The 17896-nt window shown below is 50.6% G+C and overlaps 2 protein-coding genes and 1 long non-coding RNA gene across 7 annotated transcripts in view; 1 reads left to right on the top strand and 2 right to left on the bottom strand.

The window, feature by feature from the left end:
* Nucleotides 1-2905, bottom strand: part of ak8 (adenylate kinase 8) — a 7261-nt gene extending 4356 nt beyond the window's left edge. For 3 of the 4 annotated variants that reach the window (XM_062562666.1, XM_062562665.1, XM_062562668.1), the window contains exons 1-6: nt 2790-2905; nt 2181-2348; nt 1997-2081; nt 1775-1824; nt 1052-1138; nt 845-913 (exon numbers count right to left, since the gene is read on the bottom strand). In XM_062562666.1, the coding sequence (XP_062418650.1) occupies nt 845-913; nt 1052-1138; nt 1775-1824; nt 1997-2081; nt 2181-2264 (375 nt within the window). In that variant the 5' untranslated portion in view covers nt 2265-2348; nt 2790-2905. The remainder of the gene's footprint in view (nt 1-844; nt 914-1051; nt 1139-1774; nt 1825-1996; nt 2082-2180; nt 2349-2789) is intronic. The other variant, XM_062562667.1, reaches the window with a different exon arrangement.
* A 108-nt stretch (nt 2906-3013) lies between these two features.
* Nucleotides 3014-16692, bottom strand: LOC119225162 (hamartin-like). Of its 2 annotated transcripts, none has more exons than XM_062562663.1 (22): nt 16220-16692; nt 12182-12299; nt 11692-11795; nt 11437-11589; nt 11218-11362; nt 10914-11068; nt 10356-10429; nt 10088-10260; nt 8265-8332; nt 8084-8192; nt 7694-7776; nt 7512-7608; nt 7215-7429; nt 6669-6817; nt 6466-6536; nt 6102-6268; nt 5836-6018; nt 5646-5756; nt 5392-5514; nt 4528-4715; nt 4200-4319; nt 3014-4123 (listed from the first exon to the last, which is right to left on the bottom strand). In XM_062562663.1, the coding sequence occupies exons 2-22, from the start codon at nt 12288-12290 to the stop codon at nt 3667-3669; spliced, it is 3054 nt and encodes a 1017-aa protein (XP_062418647.1). In that variant the 5' UTR covers nt 12291-12299; nt 16220-16692; the 3' UTR covers nt 3014-3666. The 2 variants fall into 2 exon arrangements, with proteins under 2 accessions (XP_062418647.1, XP_062418648.1); XM_062562664.1 differs by having other exon boundaries at nt 6493-6536.
* Nucleotides 12306-17895, top strand: LOC134129103 (uncharacterized). Its single transcript, XR_009956292.1, has 4 exons — nt 12306-12392; nt 16905-16995; nt 17086-17495; nt 17683-17895. It is a non-coding gene; the product is annotated as an uncharacterized LOC134129103 (long non-coding RNA).
* The last annotated feature ends 1 nt before the right edge of the window (nt 17896 follows it).

Below are 17896 nucleotides of genomic sequence, written 5' to 3'. Positions count from 1 at the left end.
GGATATTATATAAAGGAGATGAAGAAACAGATTCAGCACTCCAACAATGAACATCTGCAGTAATGAAGAAGACTTGAAATCAGAGAGACACACACAAACAGGTACAGAAAGTGCTTCATGTGACAGGATGAGGCGGGTCCTGATGGGAGCTGCCAATCATCCTCCTCTCTGCTCTCACACTGACAGACTGAAGACAGAGACGTCTCACACACACAGTCCCTGGTGAGTGTGTGATGAGTTTAGCCTGCGGCCATAACCGCCATTACCAGATGAAAGTGTCACACACACACACACACACACACACACACACACACACACACACACACACACACACACACACACACACGCTATGATGCTATTTTTGTCATATGCCGCGTCTTACAACCCTTCTTAAAGGAACATTAGGACCACCTTGACGTACCCTAGATCTACCATGTGACCAGTAGGACGACTTGAACAGAGGGCAGACACTCACTCAGACGGGTTAGTGTGGCTGTGTGCTTGTTGTTGTTGTTGTTGTTGTTTACAGCAGCTTCATGCTCTTCTTATTCTCTTAAACTGATCATACAGCAGCACTGACAAGAATTACGATGTGATACTAATGAGGAGCAGCAGAGAGGACGCGCTCCAGTTAAAATAACACCTGTGATGTGACAGCTGTCACGTCTCTTTGATCAGCTGATTCCGTTGAGTTGCGACACGCTGCTCGGCCTGCTGGGAATCGTAGTACGATACAGCAGCAGCCAGAGCAGTGAGACAGGGGGGTCAGCTAAGCCCAGAGGTGTTTACAGTGGACACAGCTCTGAATCATCATCAAACACTGTGTTCTGTTAGATAGTCTTACTCTGCTGAAGCAGTCAATCTCATTCAGTCGCTGATGAATCTGTCCAACCATGTGATCAGTAGGAAGCTCCTGAAGACACAGACACGCATACACGCTTGAACACAAATATCTATAGACACACAATACACATACACAGGTTCTTGTGTGTGTGTCAGCAGGAGGCTGAAAAACGGCTGTGTGTACGTGTGTGTGTGTGTGTTGTTCTACCTCTGTGGGGCTCGGCTCTGATTGGTCATCCAGTAAGCTCTCTGTGGTCACATGGACAGCTCTCAGCTCAGCACTCAGCTCTTTGGCCTGAAGGACGACAACAACCACCAAAGAAGAAGTGATGACGAAGTGTGGAACTCTGCACATCCTGCATGCATATCAGGGGTGGTGAAGATCTAAACATGTTAGTGCTCCAGCATTCAAGAAGAGGGCCAAACAGTACATGTCCAATGTCCATTTTGTCCAAGTTTTTGGTCATTTTTGCCGTTTTCAGAATTTGTTCTTTTACAAAAGACATCATGGGATTAACTTACATTTTGCTCGGAGTGGTTTTAAAGGAAAACTAATCTCAAACCTACATGGTTGACATTTGGTTCCTCCATTCATCACACCGACACTTATTTTTAATTAAACCCGCTTTTATATTGTGGCAAAGAATCTTCCTCTCTTAACAGATGGAGACACTCCAACATTGTTGGTTTTCTTGTTTCTTTCCTCATCCCCGTTGGACTGAGGACGATCTGCTCTCTGGTTCCTCGCGTTGCAATGTGTTCTCGTTATAGTTATTTAATACTATCGTATCGGTCCGACATGACGAAGATGAGATGACGTATCAGAAATGTTGGTAAAAGAAGCCTAAACTATCCCAACTATAGATGGATATTATAAAAGGCTTCTCGCTGAAATGTCACAACACAGACAAGAACATAAAGTAAAACTCACCAGGAGGTGTGCACCAACATCTGGAGGAGCGAGGACCAGAACCTTGGGGACTGAGCAGACACACATAATGTTAATTAAATGTGGACAATCTTATTTCCATGTAATTAGGAATATCTTCTCAGCATAAACAGGATGAATACTTTATTAAAACGTCTTTATCTGATGACAAACAGGAAGTAGCGTCACAGCTCCATCTGGTGGAGACCCCGCCCCCCGACTTACTGCCCACGCTGCCCGTCTGCAGCAGCCGGATCAGGTACCGGATCGGATCCTCGGGCTGATGGACCAGCAGACTGGAGAGCATGCTCTGAGAGAGAGACAGACAGAGACAGACAGAGACAGACACACAGGTGAGGTCCTCCCGCCCGTGTCAGCAGCTCAGGTGTGCAGCGCGGTTCTGTCCTACCTGCATCAGGTGAGAGACGTTGTGCTGGTCTGCGTAGGCGGCCACGTGAGGAGGAACCCTCAGGGGTCTCACCGAGTCATCCATCAAGAGGACCGGAAAACACAGTGCTGCCTTGTCAGGAGGACCGTGAACGCATCACTTTCAGAAACCGCAAACGGGGACACTAGTCTGTGTTAACACAGTATTAACACAGTATTACGTTAACACAGTATTACGTTAACACAGTATTAACACAGTATTACGTGAACACAGTATTAACACAGTATTACGTTAACACAGTATTACGTTAACACAGTATTACATTAACACAGTATTACGTTAACACAGTATTACGTTAACACAGTATTAACACAGTATTACGTGAACACAGTATTAACACAGTATTACGTTAACACAGTATTACGTTAACACAGTATTACGTTAACACAGTATTACATTAACACAGTATTACGTTAACACAGTATTACGTTAACAAAGTATTACGTTAACAAAGTATTACGTTAACACAGTATTACGTTAACACAGTATTACGTTAACACGGTAAAATGCTTTATGTAACGTAGCATTACATCGTTAGTTGTAGAAACGGAGGAACACTAACAGCCTCACCTGTTTAACGAGCCGGTTGCTAAGCGAGAGTTTGCTGGTTGTTAGGGAAGAGCGTCATCAGCGCGCGTGGTGCACACGTCTCTTCTGGCGTCGCCTAGCAACGGAGAACCGTGACGCGACCAGGATGCAGAAAGGAGTAATCAATCATTACTGATGACCTCTACAGACACCGTGAGGCTAGAACACTGCAGTTAAATAAGTAACCAATAACTGATCAGACTTCAGAGGTTTTACACGTCTTTATTTCACAGTTTAACATTCGTCCAATCAGCTGACGAGGAAACAGTCAGCGAGGAGTCTTTGGTTTAAATGGGCAGTGACGTCACAAGCTAACCTAGCTTAGCAGTGATAACTCGTTTAAGGAGCCATGGGGGGGGGGGTTAGCTTAACTCGGGCTCTTTGGTAGCAAGAAAACAAGTTCAGAGCAACATGTCGATTCCAATGTAGCAGAGGTTTAAGCACTGTTAGCTAACAAGGCAATGTTAGCATGTTCGTGTTAGCTGGGATGTAGCCCGTGCTTTTACCAAAACAAAACAATAATTAACTATAGAATTGTTCATTTTATCTGTAAAAGTTTTAATGAATTTAACAGTGAATAAGAACCAATATAATGTTGGCCAAAAGTCAAATTCCTGTTCTGTTTAATGATTCTAAAAACCAAAGCATGTAACGTAGCATGTTAGCAGTTAGGTCGAGCGTTTCTACTTTTAGTGTTTCAGAAAGTTGTTGTTTTATTATAGGGTGCGAATGGAGGTCCTGTAGCTAGTTAGCGGTAGCCTGCTAACAACTGGAGCCGTTGCTTTGATCTCCACCTCCGTTTGACTCATCATGCCATCTCCATCCCTCTATCCTCCCTCCTTCATCCCTCCACCCTCCATCAGTGGTCCTCCCCCCTCAGTATCTCGTCGTAGTCCATGATGCTGAGTTCGTGCCTCCTCTGTCGTACAGCGAGCGTCAGGTCTCCAGGAGGCCCAGAGGAGGTCTTGCTGGGGGCCTCTGTCTGAAGACTCCCTGCAAGGAGGATCTCTGCCTCCTGACCCAGAGGAGGGCTGTCTGGCTGGGCCTCCTGCTCCTCCTCCTCCTCTTCTACTGGCTCCTCCTCCTCTTCTACTGGCTCCTCCTCCTCCTCCTCGGCCGGTCTGAACAGCTGCCGCGCGCGCTGCTCCAGGAAGGAGCCAACAGCCAAGTGGGAGTCGATGGGGGAGGACGAGCAGGGCGGGAGGTACAGAGGGGAGGAGGAAAGGGTCTCAGCGACGCCGTTCATTGTACCAGAAGAAGGGCGGGGCTTGTGGCCGTCCTGAGGAGCTGGCAAGGCGACGCTGGCGCCATTTGGCCTAAGGGCGAGAGGGATGGCATTACATGACCTCATCAGTGACCTCATCAGTGACATCATCAAATGATGTGAACTACCTGAGGTCCGCGTGTGCGTCCAGGTGAATCTGGCTGTACAGGTGCAGCATCTCGGTCTGCAGCGTCTGGGCGACTCTCCTCAAAGACGCACAGCGGCTCTCACAGGCAGACAGACCCCCCCTGCAACAACGAGGGCTCACTCAGGGCTGCTTCTTCTCAACTCCATCTCCACACACCATCTCTCACAGAAATACTTCCTGTTTACCTCCCACTGTGGAACTATCACTTTTAAATTGACTAAAAGTCATGTTCTTATTATTCACTTTGTATTTTCAGTCTGTTATTCTGTACATATTGAATAACTGTCACATGACTAACTGGATCTGACCTGCCCTGGGCCTTGGTGTCCTCCAGGAGCTTCTTGTGATCCAGGATCAGCTGTTCCTTCTTGGCCAGCTGGTTCTCCAGCTCTGCTATCCTGTGATTGGCTGCTTCCAGCTTCTGCCTCTGCTGGACGTCGCTGTCCTTCAGCCGCTGGTACTCGTTACCCACGGTGCACTGCAGCATGGAAGCCTCCTGACCAACACATGGAGACAACGTCACAAAGAAGCCTCTGAGATGCCTTCAGGTGTCCTTACAGTGTGAGTCATGAAGACGACACTAACAAGCAGCTTCAAAGGAAAACTTTATTAACATACATGAGTCACGATAACGTTAGTCACATGATCTACGCTTCTACGAACGGACCAATGACACGTCACTATCTAAAGATGTGGGACGCAATAATCTGCTCCCCTTTGGTAAAGGAAGGTCCAGTGGTTCCTAAAGGAGCATTGAGGCTCCTTTCTTTAGCATTAGAGAATAGAACAGCTCTCCTTATGACATCATGTCCACTACAACACCAGATGTTATAATACTCTTTTAGTTATATTCTAATGGTGCGATGACACCAAACTTTGACTACGTTCTAGTCACTTTGCATGAATGGGAGAGGGGGCGTGGCTTATCGCCCTGCAAGTCCTTCTCACGTCGGACCACCAACGCCGCGGTGTTTTGGAACCAAATGGGATCCGTAGGTTCTACAGAGCGGCACCAACAGGTCCATCGTTCTACTGCGGGAGATGATCAAAACTAATGCTAATGCTAATTAGCGATCCTTGATTACAACGGACGCATTTAATTGAATTCCAAAGCAATTAGTCTCCAGTTTAGTGGTGAGCTTGTGTGTGTGTGTGTGTGTGTGTGTCCTCACAGTGCGACGGTGTGTGTCTCCGGCCTCCAGCTGCTCACACAGAGCTCTGTTGGTGTCTCTCAGCAGGACGAGTTGCTGGTTCAACAAGAAGATCTGCTGCTGCAGCTGCTCACTGCTACACAACTACACACAGTCACACAGGCTTACACACAGCAACACACAACTACACACAGGAACACACAACTACACACATGAACACACAACTACACACAGGAACACACAACTACACACATGAACACCATTTCTCCTCCTACCTTGAGTGACAGCTCGGTCAGCTGGTGTTCGGCATTGTAAGCCTCGTTATTGGCCTTCTGAAGCTCCGCCTCCAGGTCCTTCAACCTACTCTGATGCTCCTGGAGCTCACTCTATAACAGCCAATCACAGCACAGGTGGTTTTAAACAGCCAATCACATGGCAGGGTGCGTGTGTCAGTGTGTAAAGTACCTCGAGTCTCTGCTTGTCTCTCTGCTCGTCCCGGTGCTGCAGCAGCAGCTGTTGGTTGTGCGTGTGCAGCTTGGTGGTGTGTGTGTGTGTGTCGTGCTGTAGTTGTGTGTAGCGTGTGTGTTCGTCCTGCAGACTCGACTTCAGGGAGCGAATCTCTTCGTCCTGGAGGCTCAGCTGACCCTTCTGTGGGATGTTCACACGTAGATATCACCACCCTCCACAGTAACGTGCTCTTGAGACCGCGCTGTGTTTTGACGACGAGTTACCATGGCAACGGCGTGCTCCTCCAGCGCGGTGGAGTTGATGACCCTCCGCAGCAGACGGCGGTTCCTGACAGCGTGCTGCTGACGTTTGAAGCGTTCGTACTGCAGCTGACTGTGGACCAGCAAAAGCTGACTCCTCAGGGACTGAAGGTCCTCCCCCTGGGCGGGGCCTAACACACACACACACACACACACACACACACAATATTCTTAGTTTTACTTTCTGTAACCATTCGAACGAGCTAACTGGTGTTAATGATGTGAGATATGAAAACGAGGGGACTCCTTTGTACGTCATGCTAATGACACGTTAATGATTATGTTAATGAGCTGAATCATGAGTGACATCACTGTTAGTTTCTGGTACCTTTGGTTTTCATGCCCTGCTGTTTACCTCCAAAATGACTCCGATCCATCGACTTGTTCCCTGCTGACAACCTGAGACACACACACACACACACACACACACACACACACACACACACACACACACACACACACACACATTATTACATTATTATGTGTGTGTGTCTTATTTACAGCCCTGCGGCTCCTTGGTAACAGTCTCACCTTCTGCTGAGGTGCTCATGGACGTCCTGTCCGTGGACAATCAACTGATCCAAAACCTCCAGAGGAGAGATGGAGGTTTCCTCCTCTCCTCCTCCTCTTCCTGCTCCTCCTCCTCCTCCTGCTGCTGCTGCTCCTCTCTCCAGAGCCTCCTGCAGGACACAAAGGCTGTGATCAGCTACATATTGGGCCACTTTGATCTGCTGGATGAGGTCATTGTATCATTTAAATCAGTCAATTAGCAGCTGGAACAAAGTATTTTAGCTGAAGGCAAAATTCCATGTTCTCTGATTTCGTAATTATGGTTTCTCACAAGTTTTATACAAATGTTTCTTGATGAATACACTTCTATCACTATCAACAATTATTTAATGATAATGTAATAATAATGTCAGCAATCCACAACTATTAATTGCTCCAATTTAATAAAAAGGTGTGATTATTGGTTGACATGGCGTTTAAATATATCTCTATTATGTGTTGAGTAAAGGAATGCATTGCTGGATATATGTTGTGTAGATATACACCTGGTACCTGGTACCAGCTCACCTGGGTCATCCTCCCAACAAAGAGCATGGCGGCTCGTGGCAGAGCCAGCTCAAACAGGAGCTCGTACGGAGGGGCGGGGCCTCGATCCTCTGACCCCTGGGGGGTGAAGCAGAGTGAGACAGAGCCCGGATGGGAGGGGGGCGCCTCCTCACGACGAGGAGTGGAGGTGAGGAGGAACGGCTCAGAGGAGGTGGAGGAGTGCTGCTGACGGACGTCTGCGAGAAACCGAGAGGAACATAAAAGATCAAACACTACGCTCCTCTCGATGTGGCTGAAAGCTCCAACTGGTCAACGCACCTTCCCTGATGTCATTGATGACATCACTGTGGCCTCTTGCCTCCAGCTCTGAGATTGGCTGAGTAGACGACGCCTCCAGCTGTGGGACCAGCTTCACCTGTGAGGAAAGAGACTCCTTCACAATAAAAAACCCAGTGAGGACAACAGAGCATCACGTCTACCTGCGGTCCTCCTGGTCTCACCTGATCATTGTTGTGACGGCCATCTTGGATTTCTTTAGTCAGTGGTGTTGCTGGGACGGTGGCTGATGACGGACATTTCACACCTGAAGACAGTTTAAGAACAGTGTTTCACTTTGCATGGTCCTACTGACGAGGATCCTCGTGGTCCAGGAGAAACACAGAGGAAGAAGACATCAAAGAACTTTGGGGACGTTCAGAGAAACCTCAAAGGAATAAAACCATTTGCTTTCCCCTAAATGTCTGTTTGAGTTCGTAAGAAATGGTATAATAATACTACAGATTTTCTACAATCAAGCAAGTACTAAATATCTAAGCTGTGTGTATAGATATGTCAAAAAAGGTTAAAAATGAATAAGCTCATCACAAAACATAACATAATAAGGGACTCACCTGACATAGAGGCAGACCTCCTCAGAGGGGGGGGGGTTGCTGCAGCAGGTTCTGGAGGGGGCGTCGACAAACCACACGGAGACGAGGGACTCCATGTGACATCATCAGCCTGAACACAAATAGGTCGTAAGCAGGGTAGGGAAGGAAAGGAAGGAAAGAAGGAAGTTAGGAGGACATATACCTGTAGGAAGGAGCTGCTGAGTGTCGGCTGATTCAAAGTCAGACGGTCAGACAGAAGAACTGAACTCCCTATCAATCACAACCATCAATAATCAATATCCCAAACTTCAACTCAGTTATTAGCTTTGTTACCTGAGCTCCAGGTGTGTGTGTTACCTGAGCTCCAGGTGTGTGTTACCTGAGCTCCAGGTGTGTGTTACCTGAGCTCCAGGTGTGTGTGTTACCTGAGCTCCAGGTGTGTGTGTTACCTGAGCTCCAGGTGTGTGTGTTACCTGAGCTCCAGGTGTGTGTGTTACCTGAGCTCCAGGTGTGTGTGTTACCTGAGCTCCAGGTGTGTGTGTTACCTGGGCTCCAGGTGTGTGTGTTACCTGAGCTCCAGGTGTGTGTTACCTGAGCTCCAGGTGTGTGTTACCTGAGCTCCAGGTGTGTGTGTTACTTGAGCTCCAGGTGTGTGTGTTACCTGAGCTCCAGGTGTGTGTTACCTGAGCTCCAGGTGTGTGTCCAGGTGTGTGTGTTACTTGAGCTCCAGGTGTGTGTGTTACCTGGGCTCCAGGTGTGTGTGTTACCTGAGCTCCAGGTGTGTGTTACCTGAGCTCCAGGTGTGTGTTACCTGAGCTCCAGGTGTGTGTGTTACCTGAGCTCCAGGTGTGTGTGTTACCTGAGCTCCAGGTGTGTGTGTTACCTGAGCTCCAGGTGTGTGTGTTACCTGAGCTCCAGGTGTGTGTGTTACCTGAGCTCCAGGTGTGTGTGTTACCTGAGCTCCAGGTGTGTGTGTTACCTGGGCTCCAGGTGTGTGTGTTACCTGAGCTCCAGGTGTGTGTTACCTGAGCTCCAGGTGTGTGTTACCTGAGCTCCAGGTGTGTGTGTTACTTGAGCTCCAGGTGTGTGTGTTACCTGAGCTCCAGGTGTGTGTTACCTGAGCTCCAGGTGTGTGTCCAGGTGTGTGTGTTACTTGAGCTCCAGGTGTGTGTGTTACCTGGGCTCCAGGTGTGTGTGTTACCTGGGCTCCAGGTGTGTGTGTTACCTGAGCTCCAGGTATGTGTTACCTGGGCTCCAGGTGTGTGTTACCTGGGCTCCAGGTGTGTGTGTTACCTGAGCTCCAGGTGTGTGTGTGTTACCTGGGCTCCAGGTGTGTGTGTTACCTGGGCTCCAGGTGTGTGTGTTACCTGAGCTCCAGGTCTGTGTTACCTGAGCTCCAGGTATGTGTTACCTGGGCTCCATGTGTGTGTGTTACTTGAGCTCCAGGTGTGTGTGTTACCTGAGCTCCAGGTGTGTGTTACCTGAGCTCCAGGTATGTGTTACCTGGGCTCCAGGTGTGTGTGTTACCTGAGCTCCAGGTGTGTGTGTTACCTGAGCTCCAGGTGTGTGTGTTACTTGAGCTCCAGGTGTGTGTGTTACCTGGGCTCCAGGTGTGTGTGTTACCTGGGCTCCAGGTGTGTGTGTTACCTGGGCTCCAGGTGTGTGTGTTACCTGAGCTCCAGGTATGTGTTACCTGGGCTCCAGGTGTGTGTGTTACCTGGGCTCCAGGTGTGTGTGTTACCTGAGCTCCAGGTGTGTGTGTGTTACCTGGGCTCCAGGTGTGTGTGTTACCTGGGCTCCAGGTGTGTGTGTTACCTAAGCTCCAGGTCTGTGTTACCTGAGCTCCAGGTATGTGTTACCTGGGCTCCAGGTGTGTGTGTTACTTGAGCTCCAGGTGTGTGTGTTACCTGAGCTCCAGGTGTGTGTGTTACCTGAGCTCCAGGTATGTGTTACCTGGGCTCCAGGTGTGTGTGTTACCTGAGCTCCAGGTGTGTGTGTTACCTGGGCTCCAGGTGTGTGTGTTACCTGAGCTGCTGAGAATCTCTCTGTTTGGAGGACTGAAGTTGAGGGTGAGTTGAGGCGAGGAAGGAGGGTCTCTGATGAAAGAGTACATGTCCTCCTCACAGGAGGACTCCAGAGGATCTAGTGACACTCTGGAGCACTCGATCACGATGTCATGGACTTCATAACACCTCCACCTGAGACACACACAATAACCTTTTTTTAAATCCATGTTTTCTTTCTTAATTTGAATAAATCATTCAGTTCAGGTTTGGTTCACTTGTGGACTCACCTGGACGGGTCCAGTTCATAGTCCTGAGTCCCTGTGATCAACTCTGGATGAACCCTGACATGTTCCAACATCGGCTGAGAGACAGACGGAGGAGAAAGAGACAATCAGACAGTAGAGTGGAAGACAAATGGAGACAAACAAAGCTTTATTGCCATCACGTGTCAGACAGAGATGGAATTTGACTTGGCGGTTGGTGCCTGACGGCAGAAAGAACAATAATGACAACATAGTGCAGCAATAAGATGAAAATATAATAAAATATATGGTTAGGACGCTAAAGCTATGGGTTAGTAAGTTGAGAAATAAAAATGAAATAAAAAATAAAGTGCACCAGCTAAACAGAAAGTCACAAGGGAAAGACACTGTGGCTTAGGAATAAGAAGAAGACCTTTGAGACAAATGACTCGTATTTGTGTCTCCTGTTTGCAAACAATATTTAATAAATGTCCCATGTAATGATTTTGACACCATCATCCCTGGTCTCTTGTGGTCCCCCAGTATCTCCTGGCCCTTCCTGGCCCCTCCTAGTCCTTGCAGGTCTGTCCCAGTCCCCCTCACCTTGACGACCTCCTGGAAGGACTCCAGGTTCTCCTTCATGCTGTAGTGGAGCCTCAGGTAGGAGATGAAGTTGCAGGGGAACATCCCGTAGAGCCGGTGGAACAGAGAGTACACACCTGCATGGAGGTGCACCAGGTGCTCCACAGGCACGTGACCTGAGGGGAGGAAGAGGAGCACAGTGACTCACGTGAAGAGAAGGGATCACATTTCATGATCTTACATATAAATATGATACAATGATAAGTGTGGACTTGTTTGTCTCGTTGTGTCCTTGTGTGTGTCTGTCTTGTGTGGACTTGTTTACCAGGGTTTTTGTGGCTCCAGGAAACAAGGCGTCCGAACACATCAAAGAAGTCGTAGATGTGTTGTTTCCCGGCCTGAGGGATCATGGGTAATAAGGTGATGAGGACCAGGACTCCTGTGATGAGGACCACCACGTCTGTCTCAGTCTGAGGACACAGTCCCATGAGGAGTTAGCATGAGTACTTAGTTAGTCCGGGTAGTCCGGGGCGAGTACCGGTACCTTGAGGCAGCGCAGCAGGGAGGGCAGCAGAGCCGAGCGGCTCACGTGATGAACCCAGGGGGGCTGGTTCCGGATCAGGTGACCCAGCAGGGTCAGACCCGCCAGTCGGGACCCGGGTCGGTTCAGAGACTCATTGAGCTTCTCCAGCAGCGGCTGAGGGGTTGGGATCAATACACCATCACCATCAATAACACCATCACCATCATCATCATCACCATCAATAGCGGAGGTCAAATAGGGGTCAGGGAGGCTGACCTTGTGGTGAGGCTCTCGGATGGAGGAGAGGAGGAGCACCACCTGGGAGGAAGAGGAGTCCACGTAATACTCAACCAGAGAGGACACAACCGCACCTCCTCTGTCTGAGGGGAGAGAAACAGGGGGATGGGTGTTCACTACCCACAATGCATTGCTTTGAGGGCGTGGGGGGAGAGTCACATGGCGCAGAGGTGTTCTACGTTTAATGAACATTGAGCGGTTGTGAGAACAAACTATTTCTTTTCTTTTTGATGAATTGTTGTTTTATTGTTAAGTTGCAGCTTTTCCTGCACTGTGAGTTTCTGTTTGGTTCGATCCGGCCGGGGAGAGAAGATGAGGTCCATCAAGAAAACGTTTAGAGAAATAAGGAGGAGACGAGTGGACATAGGGGGACATAGGAGGAGACAGGTGGAGACAGGAGGAGACGAGTGGAGACAGGTGGAGACAGGAGGAGACAGGTGGAGACAGGTGGAGACACGCCCAGACTCACCTGTGTTGAGCTGTTGATTGACAGTTGCTCTGACTTGCTCCGCCTCCTGCAGCTCCGGACTGTCCAATGAGAGCAAGAGCTCACCGATACTCACCTGCTGGCTGGACATGATGGACACCTGGAGACAAACACAGGGCTATTATGGGATGTACACTGATGCCTTCAGTGACGTGTGGTTCACAAGGATGTTCTGCCCATTTAACTTTGACTCGTGAGTATTACACCAAAGCACAACTCTGATTGTTTTATTATAATTCGATGGACCTGAATGTGTTGTTCCGTCCTCTCGTGTCTCCACCCTCACAGACGCGTGTCTCCACCCTCACAGACTCGTGTCTCCACCCTCACAGACGCGTGTCTCCACCCTCACAGACGCGTGTCTCCACCCTCACAGACTCGTGTCTCCACCCTCACAGACTCGTGTCTCCACACTCACAGACGCGTGTCTCCACCCTCACAGACTCGTGTCTCCACCCTCACAGACTCGTGTCTCCACCCTCACAGACGCGTGTCTCCACCCTCACAGACGCGTGTCTCCACCCTCACAGACGCGTGTCTCCACCCTCACAGACGCGTGTCTCCACCCTCACAGACGCGTGTCTCCACCCTCACAGACTCGTGTCTCCACCCTCACAGACGCGTGTCTCCACCCTCACAGACGCGTGTCTCCACCCTCACAGACTCGTGTCTCCACACTCACAGACGCGTGTCTCCACCCTCACAAACGCGTGTCTCCACCCTCACAGACTCGTGTCTCCACCCTCACAGACGCGTGTCTCCACCCTCACAAACGCGTGTCTCCACCCTCACAGACTCGTGTCTCCACCCTCACAGACGCGTGTCTCCACCCTCACAGACGCGTGTCTCCACCCTCACAGACGCGTGTCTCCACCCTCACAGACTCGTGTCTCCACCCTCACAGACGCGTGTCTCCACCCTCACAGACGCGTGTCTCCACCCTCACAGACGCGTGTCTCCACCCTCACAGACGCGTGTCTCCACCCTCACAGACGCGTGTCTCCACCCTCACAGACTCGTGTCTCCACACTCACAGACGCGTGTCTCCACACTCACAGACGCGTGTCTCCACACTCACAGACGCGTGTCTCCACCCTCACAGACGCGTGTCTCCACACTCACAGACGCGTGTCTCCACCCTCACAGACGCGTGTCTCCACCCTCACAGACGCGTGTCTCCACCCTCACAGACGCGTGTCTCCACCCTCACAGACTGGTGTCTCCACCCTCACAGACGCGTGTCTCCACCCTCACAGACGCGTGTCTCCACCCTCACAGACGCGTGTCTCCACCCTCACAGACGCGTGTCTCCACCCTCACAGACTCGTGTCTCCACACTCACAGACGCGTGTCTCCACCCTCACAGACGCGTGTCTCCACCCTCACAGACGCGTGTCTCCACCCTCACAGACGCGTGTCTCCACCCTCACAGACTCGTGTCTCCACCCTCACAGACTCGTGTCTCCACACTCACAGACGCGTGTCTCCACCCTCACAGACTCGTGTCTCCACCCTCACAGACTCGTGTCTCCACCCTCACAGACTCGTGTCTCCACACTCACAGACGCGTGTCTCCACCCTCACAGACTCGTGTCTCCACCCTCACAGACTCGTGTCTCCACCCTCACAGACTCGTGTCTCCACCCTCACAGACTCGTGTCTCCACCCTCACAGACTCGTGTCTCCACCCTCACAGACGCGTGTCTCCACCCTCACAGACGCGTGTCTCCACCCTCACAGACGCGTGTCTCCACCCTCACAGACGCGTGTCTCCACCCTCACAGACGCGTGTCTCCACCCTCACAGACTCGTGTCTCCACACTCACAGACGCGTGTCTCCACACTCACAGACGCGTGTCTCCACCCTCACAGACGCGTGTCTCCACCCTCACAGACTCGTGTCTCCACACTCACAGACGCGTGTCTCCACCCTCACAGACGCGTGTCTCCACCCTCACAGACGCGTGTCTCCACCCTCACAGACTGGTGTCTCCACCCTCACAGACGCGTGTCTCCACCCTCACAGACGCGTGTCTCCACCCTCACAGACGCGTGTCTCCACCCTCACAGACTCGTGTCTCCACACTCACAGACGCGTGTCTCCACCCTCACAGACGCGTGTCTCCACCCTCACAGACGCGTGTCTCCACCCTCACAGACGCGTGTCTCCACCCTCACAGACTCGTGTCTCCACCCTCACAGACTCGTGTCTCCACACTCACAGACGCGTGTCTCCACCCTCACAGACGCGTGTCTCCACCCTCACAGACTCGTGTCTCCACCCTCACAGACTCGTGTCTCCACACTCACAGACGCGTGTCTCCACCCTCACAGACTCGTGTCTCCACCCTCACAGACTCGTGTCTCCACCCTCACAGACGCGTGTCTCCACCCTCACAGACGCGTGTCTCCACCCTCACAGACGCGTGTCTCCACCCTCACAGACGCGTGTCTCCACCCTCACAGACTCGTGTCTCCACCCTCACAGACGCGTGTCTCCACCCTCACAGACTCGTGTCTCCACCCTCACAGACGCGTGTCTCCACCCTCACAGACGCGTGTCTCCACCCTCACAGACTCGTGTCTCCACACTCACAGACGCGTGTCTCCACCCTCACAAATGCGTGTCTCCACCCTCACAGACTCGTGTCTCCACCCTCACAGACGCGTGTCTCCACCCTCACAAACGCGTGTCTCCACCCTCACAGACGCGTGTCTCCACCCTCACAGACGCGTGTCTCCACCCTCACAGACGCGTGTCTCCACCCTCACAGACGCGTGTCTCCACCCTCACAGACTCGTGTCTCCACCCTCACAGACGCGTGTCTCCACCCTCACAGACGCGTGTCTCCACCCTCACAGACGCGTGTCTCCACCCTCACAGACTCGTGTCTCCACACTCACAGACGCGTGTCTCCACACTCACAGACGCGTGTCTCCACCCTCACAGACGCGTGTCTCCACCCTCACAGACTCGTGTCTCCACACTCACAGACGCGTGTCTCCACCCTCACAGACGCGTGTCTCCACCCTCACAGACGCGTGTCTCCACCCTCACAGACTCGTGTCTCCACCCTCACAGACGCGTGTCTCCACCCTCACAGACGCGTGTCTCCACCCTCACAGACGCATCCCCCCTGTCTCTCACTGAGGGTTCTTACCTTTTTTACCCATTAAAAGGTTTTTGTTTTTTGGGGGGAGTTTTCCTGTGAGGGTCAAAGGTCGGAGGATGTCTTACAGCAGGGGCGTCATTTCAGGTTCAGGCCGATACTTTAAATTGAAAGTGGGCTAAACCATTAAAACCATAGGGAGGGGTGGCGCTGACGAACCGACCCGAACCCGAAAAGCGTCACCTCTAATGCCTTAATGCATCATAATCATAAATAAATACTCAACATTCTCATGATAAATATGTTTACTTAAGCTACTTGACAAAATACTAATAAAAATAAATACTTTGAAATAGGCAGGTACGTTTGTACAGTGCTGAGGCCAGAAGCCATTGATGCCATACATGTTACACAAGAATTTGACTTGTTAACTTGGTGCAATACAAGAATAAAGTAAGATAAAGTAAAATAAGATACAAATATACATGCAAGAATTAACCAAATGAACAGAACATGAACACGTACGTATGTCCATATGTTTACTTCCACTGGCTATTGTAGGAGTCCTAGTAAAAGTACTGTGTGTGTTACGTTATCTTTCTCTCTGTGACGTCCCTGTTGTGAGATAGAGTGACGTCACACACTTGACAGACACCGGAAGCTCTTGTTGACGCTAAGCTAACGGTAAGCATTAGCGATAAACAGGTTGAACTTTGCATCGGTTTGTAGCCAGCAGCAGGATGCTAAGCTAACGTGTCAGCAGCTAGCCCGTCCGCGTGCCGTGTGTTGTGGAGATTAGCACGTTTTCTAACGGGAGGGACGGCGCCGTGTTCCCGCCCACGTTCTCCGGTAGCTCACGGTGTCGGGACACGAACGGTCGCTTTAGTCAAAGTTAAGTTCGCTCGGTTACCTTCAGACCTGTTGATCCGAGCAGGGCGCAGCCATGTTGGGCAACACGAAGCCCCGCCCACCCAGCAGCTGTCCCTGCTCGTCACAGGGCGTTCAGGGCCGCAGGAGAGAGTAGGAAAAACAAGTTTCTTAAAGGAGCAAATCATTACCTCTGAGGAGACGTACAGTAAAAACAATACATTACAATGCGGGAGACCGTACAAGTACACCTCTGAATACTACTCAATGTATAATGTACTAGGACAATATTTATACTCATTATTTATATTTATTCACTTCTATATCACTGTGTTTGCTCATTAACACTGAGATGGAAAAGTGGCAGGAGCAGTCGGTCATGAACTGATCTCAGACCGGCATGTGGCGGCATAGATCGCCTCCTCATCCATATGCATCCATATGCAAATCCCATGTAACTGTGCTTCAAAGGATCCCAACAACTAGACAACGCATTTCCTGCAGAAAATGCGTTGGAATGAGTAAAGATTAAAGCTGAAGAACAAGATGTTGACATAAAGATTCAGAGAACAATACTTTGAATGCTGAAGCAGCTGGGGTCTCTCTTTCCCTCCCTGTCTGTCTCCCTGTCTGTCTCCCTGTCTTTCTCTCCCTCTCTCTGTATGTCTCTCTCTCCACTCGTCCCTGTTCCTCCTCTGATGCTGCCCCCCCCCCCCCCCCCCCCACAGTAAAGGCTTATTCCGTAGGGTGATCCCTCAGTGTGGAGTAGCTCTCAGTCCCTGGGCTCTACAGAAGAACCCCATGTCCCTTGCCAAGAAGGTCCATAAACACATCTTTATCATCTTCATCATCATCATCTTCCTCACCATAACCCCCTTCATCTCCTCCTCCTTCTCCCTGTTTCTGCAGATTGCTCGTAAGGTCGGCTGCTGGAGACCCGATGAGGACCAGATGTTGGCATGTTTGAGGATGAGCGACCCGGTCGGTCTCACCATGGCGGGAAAGATCGATGTGATGCTGATTCTGGGTGAGAAGACTTGATTGACATCCCTTAACCTTCACCGCGTTCAACGACCTCCATCTCCATCCCCCTGCCGGTGTGGTCATGGACCTTCTGGAGCTGGATCCGGTGATCGACTTCGTCCCCGAGGAGCCCAGCCGGCTGTTCCACTATGCGACTGGCGTTGACTACATGGCTGGCGTCAACAGCATGGACGGACATCTGTTTGCCGGCGTGGACGTCCCCTCCATCAACAGCGGCTCCAAGACCCTCGCCTCAGACCCCCCCTTCTCTCCCAGTCTCGGCCCCACAACGCCGTGTAGGTTGCCCTTGTTTGGAAAAACTGAACTGGTTTACGTCTACTGGCTCTGAACTGATTTACATGAAATCTCTAGTATTATATTTATATTATATAAATATTATTTCTATTATTAACTTTTAGTGAAGAACTTAGTATGTAAGTGTACTTCTTTGTGGATTTAGTGTGTACTTTTACTCTTAATCAGACTGACTGTAGACCTCGAACGTGGCCACAAGGGGGCGAAAAACCAATGAGGAAGGACATGAGAATAGGAGGACACAAAGACAGGAAGGCGAGGGGACACAAGGAAACAAGAATAGGAAAGCACAAGGACACAAGGGTAAGAGGGCATGAGGAGAGGAGGACTCAAAGACATAAGAACGGCACAAGGACATCCTGACACAAGACGAGGAAGGAGG

Source organism: Pungitius pungitius, chromosome 5 (assembly GCF_949316345.1).
Source record: "Pungitius pungitius chromosome 5, fPunPun2.1, whole genome shotgun sequence".
NCBI classification, from domain to species: domain Eukaryota; kingdom Metazoa; phylum Chordata; class Actinopteri; order Perciformes; family Gasterosteidae; genus Pungitius; species Pungitius pungitius.
The sequence above is the reverse complement of the archived record's forward strand: the minus strand, read 5'-3'. Positions and strand labels throughout refer to the sequence as shown.

Coding starts and splice junctions, on each gene's coding strand:
- LOC119225162 (XM_062562663.1), bottom strand. CDS start 12,290: ATGTCCAGCCAGCAGGTGAGTATCGGTGAGCTCTTGCTCTCATTGGAC. Junction 8,333..10,087: donor AGAGATTCTCAGCAGCTCAG/GTAACACACACA, acceptor TGTGATTGATAG/GGAGTTCAGTTCTTCTGTCT. Junction 7,777..8,083: donor GAGGTCTGCCTCTATGTCAG/GTGAGTCCCTTA, acceptor AACTGTCTTCAG/GTGTGAAATGTCCGTCATCA.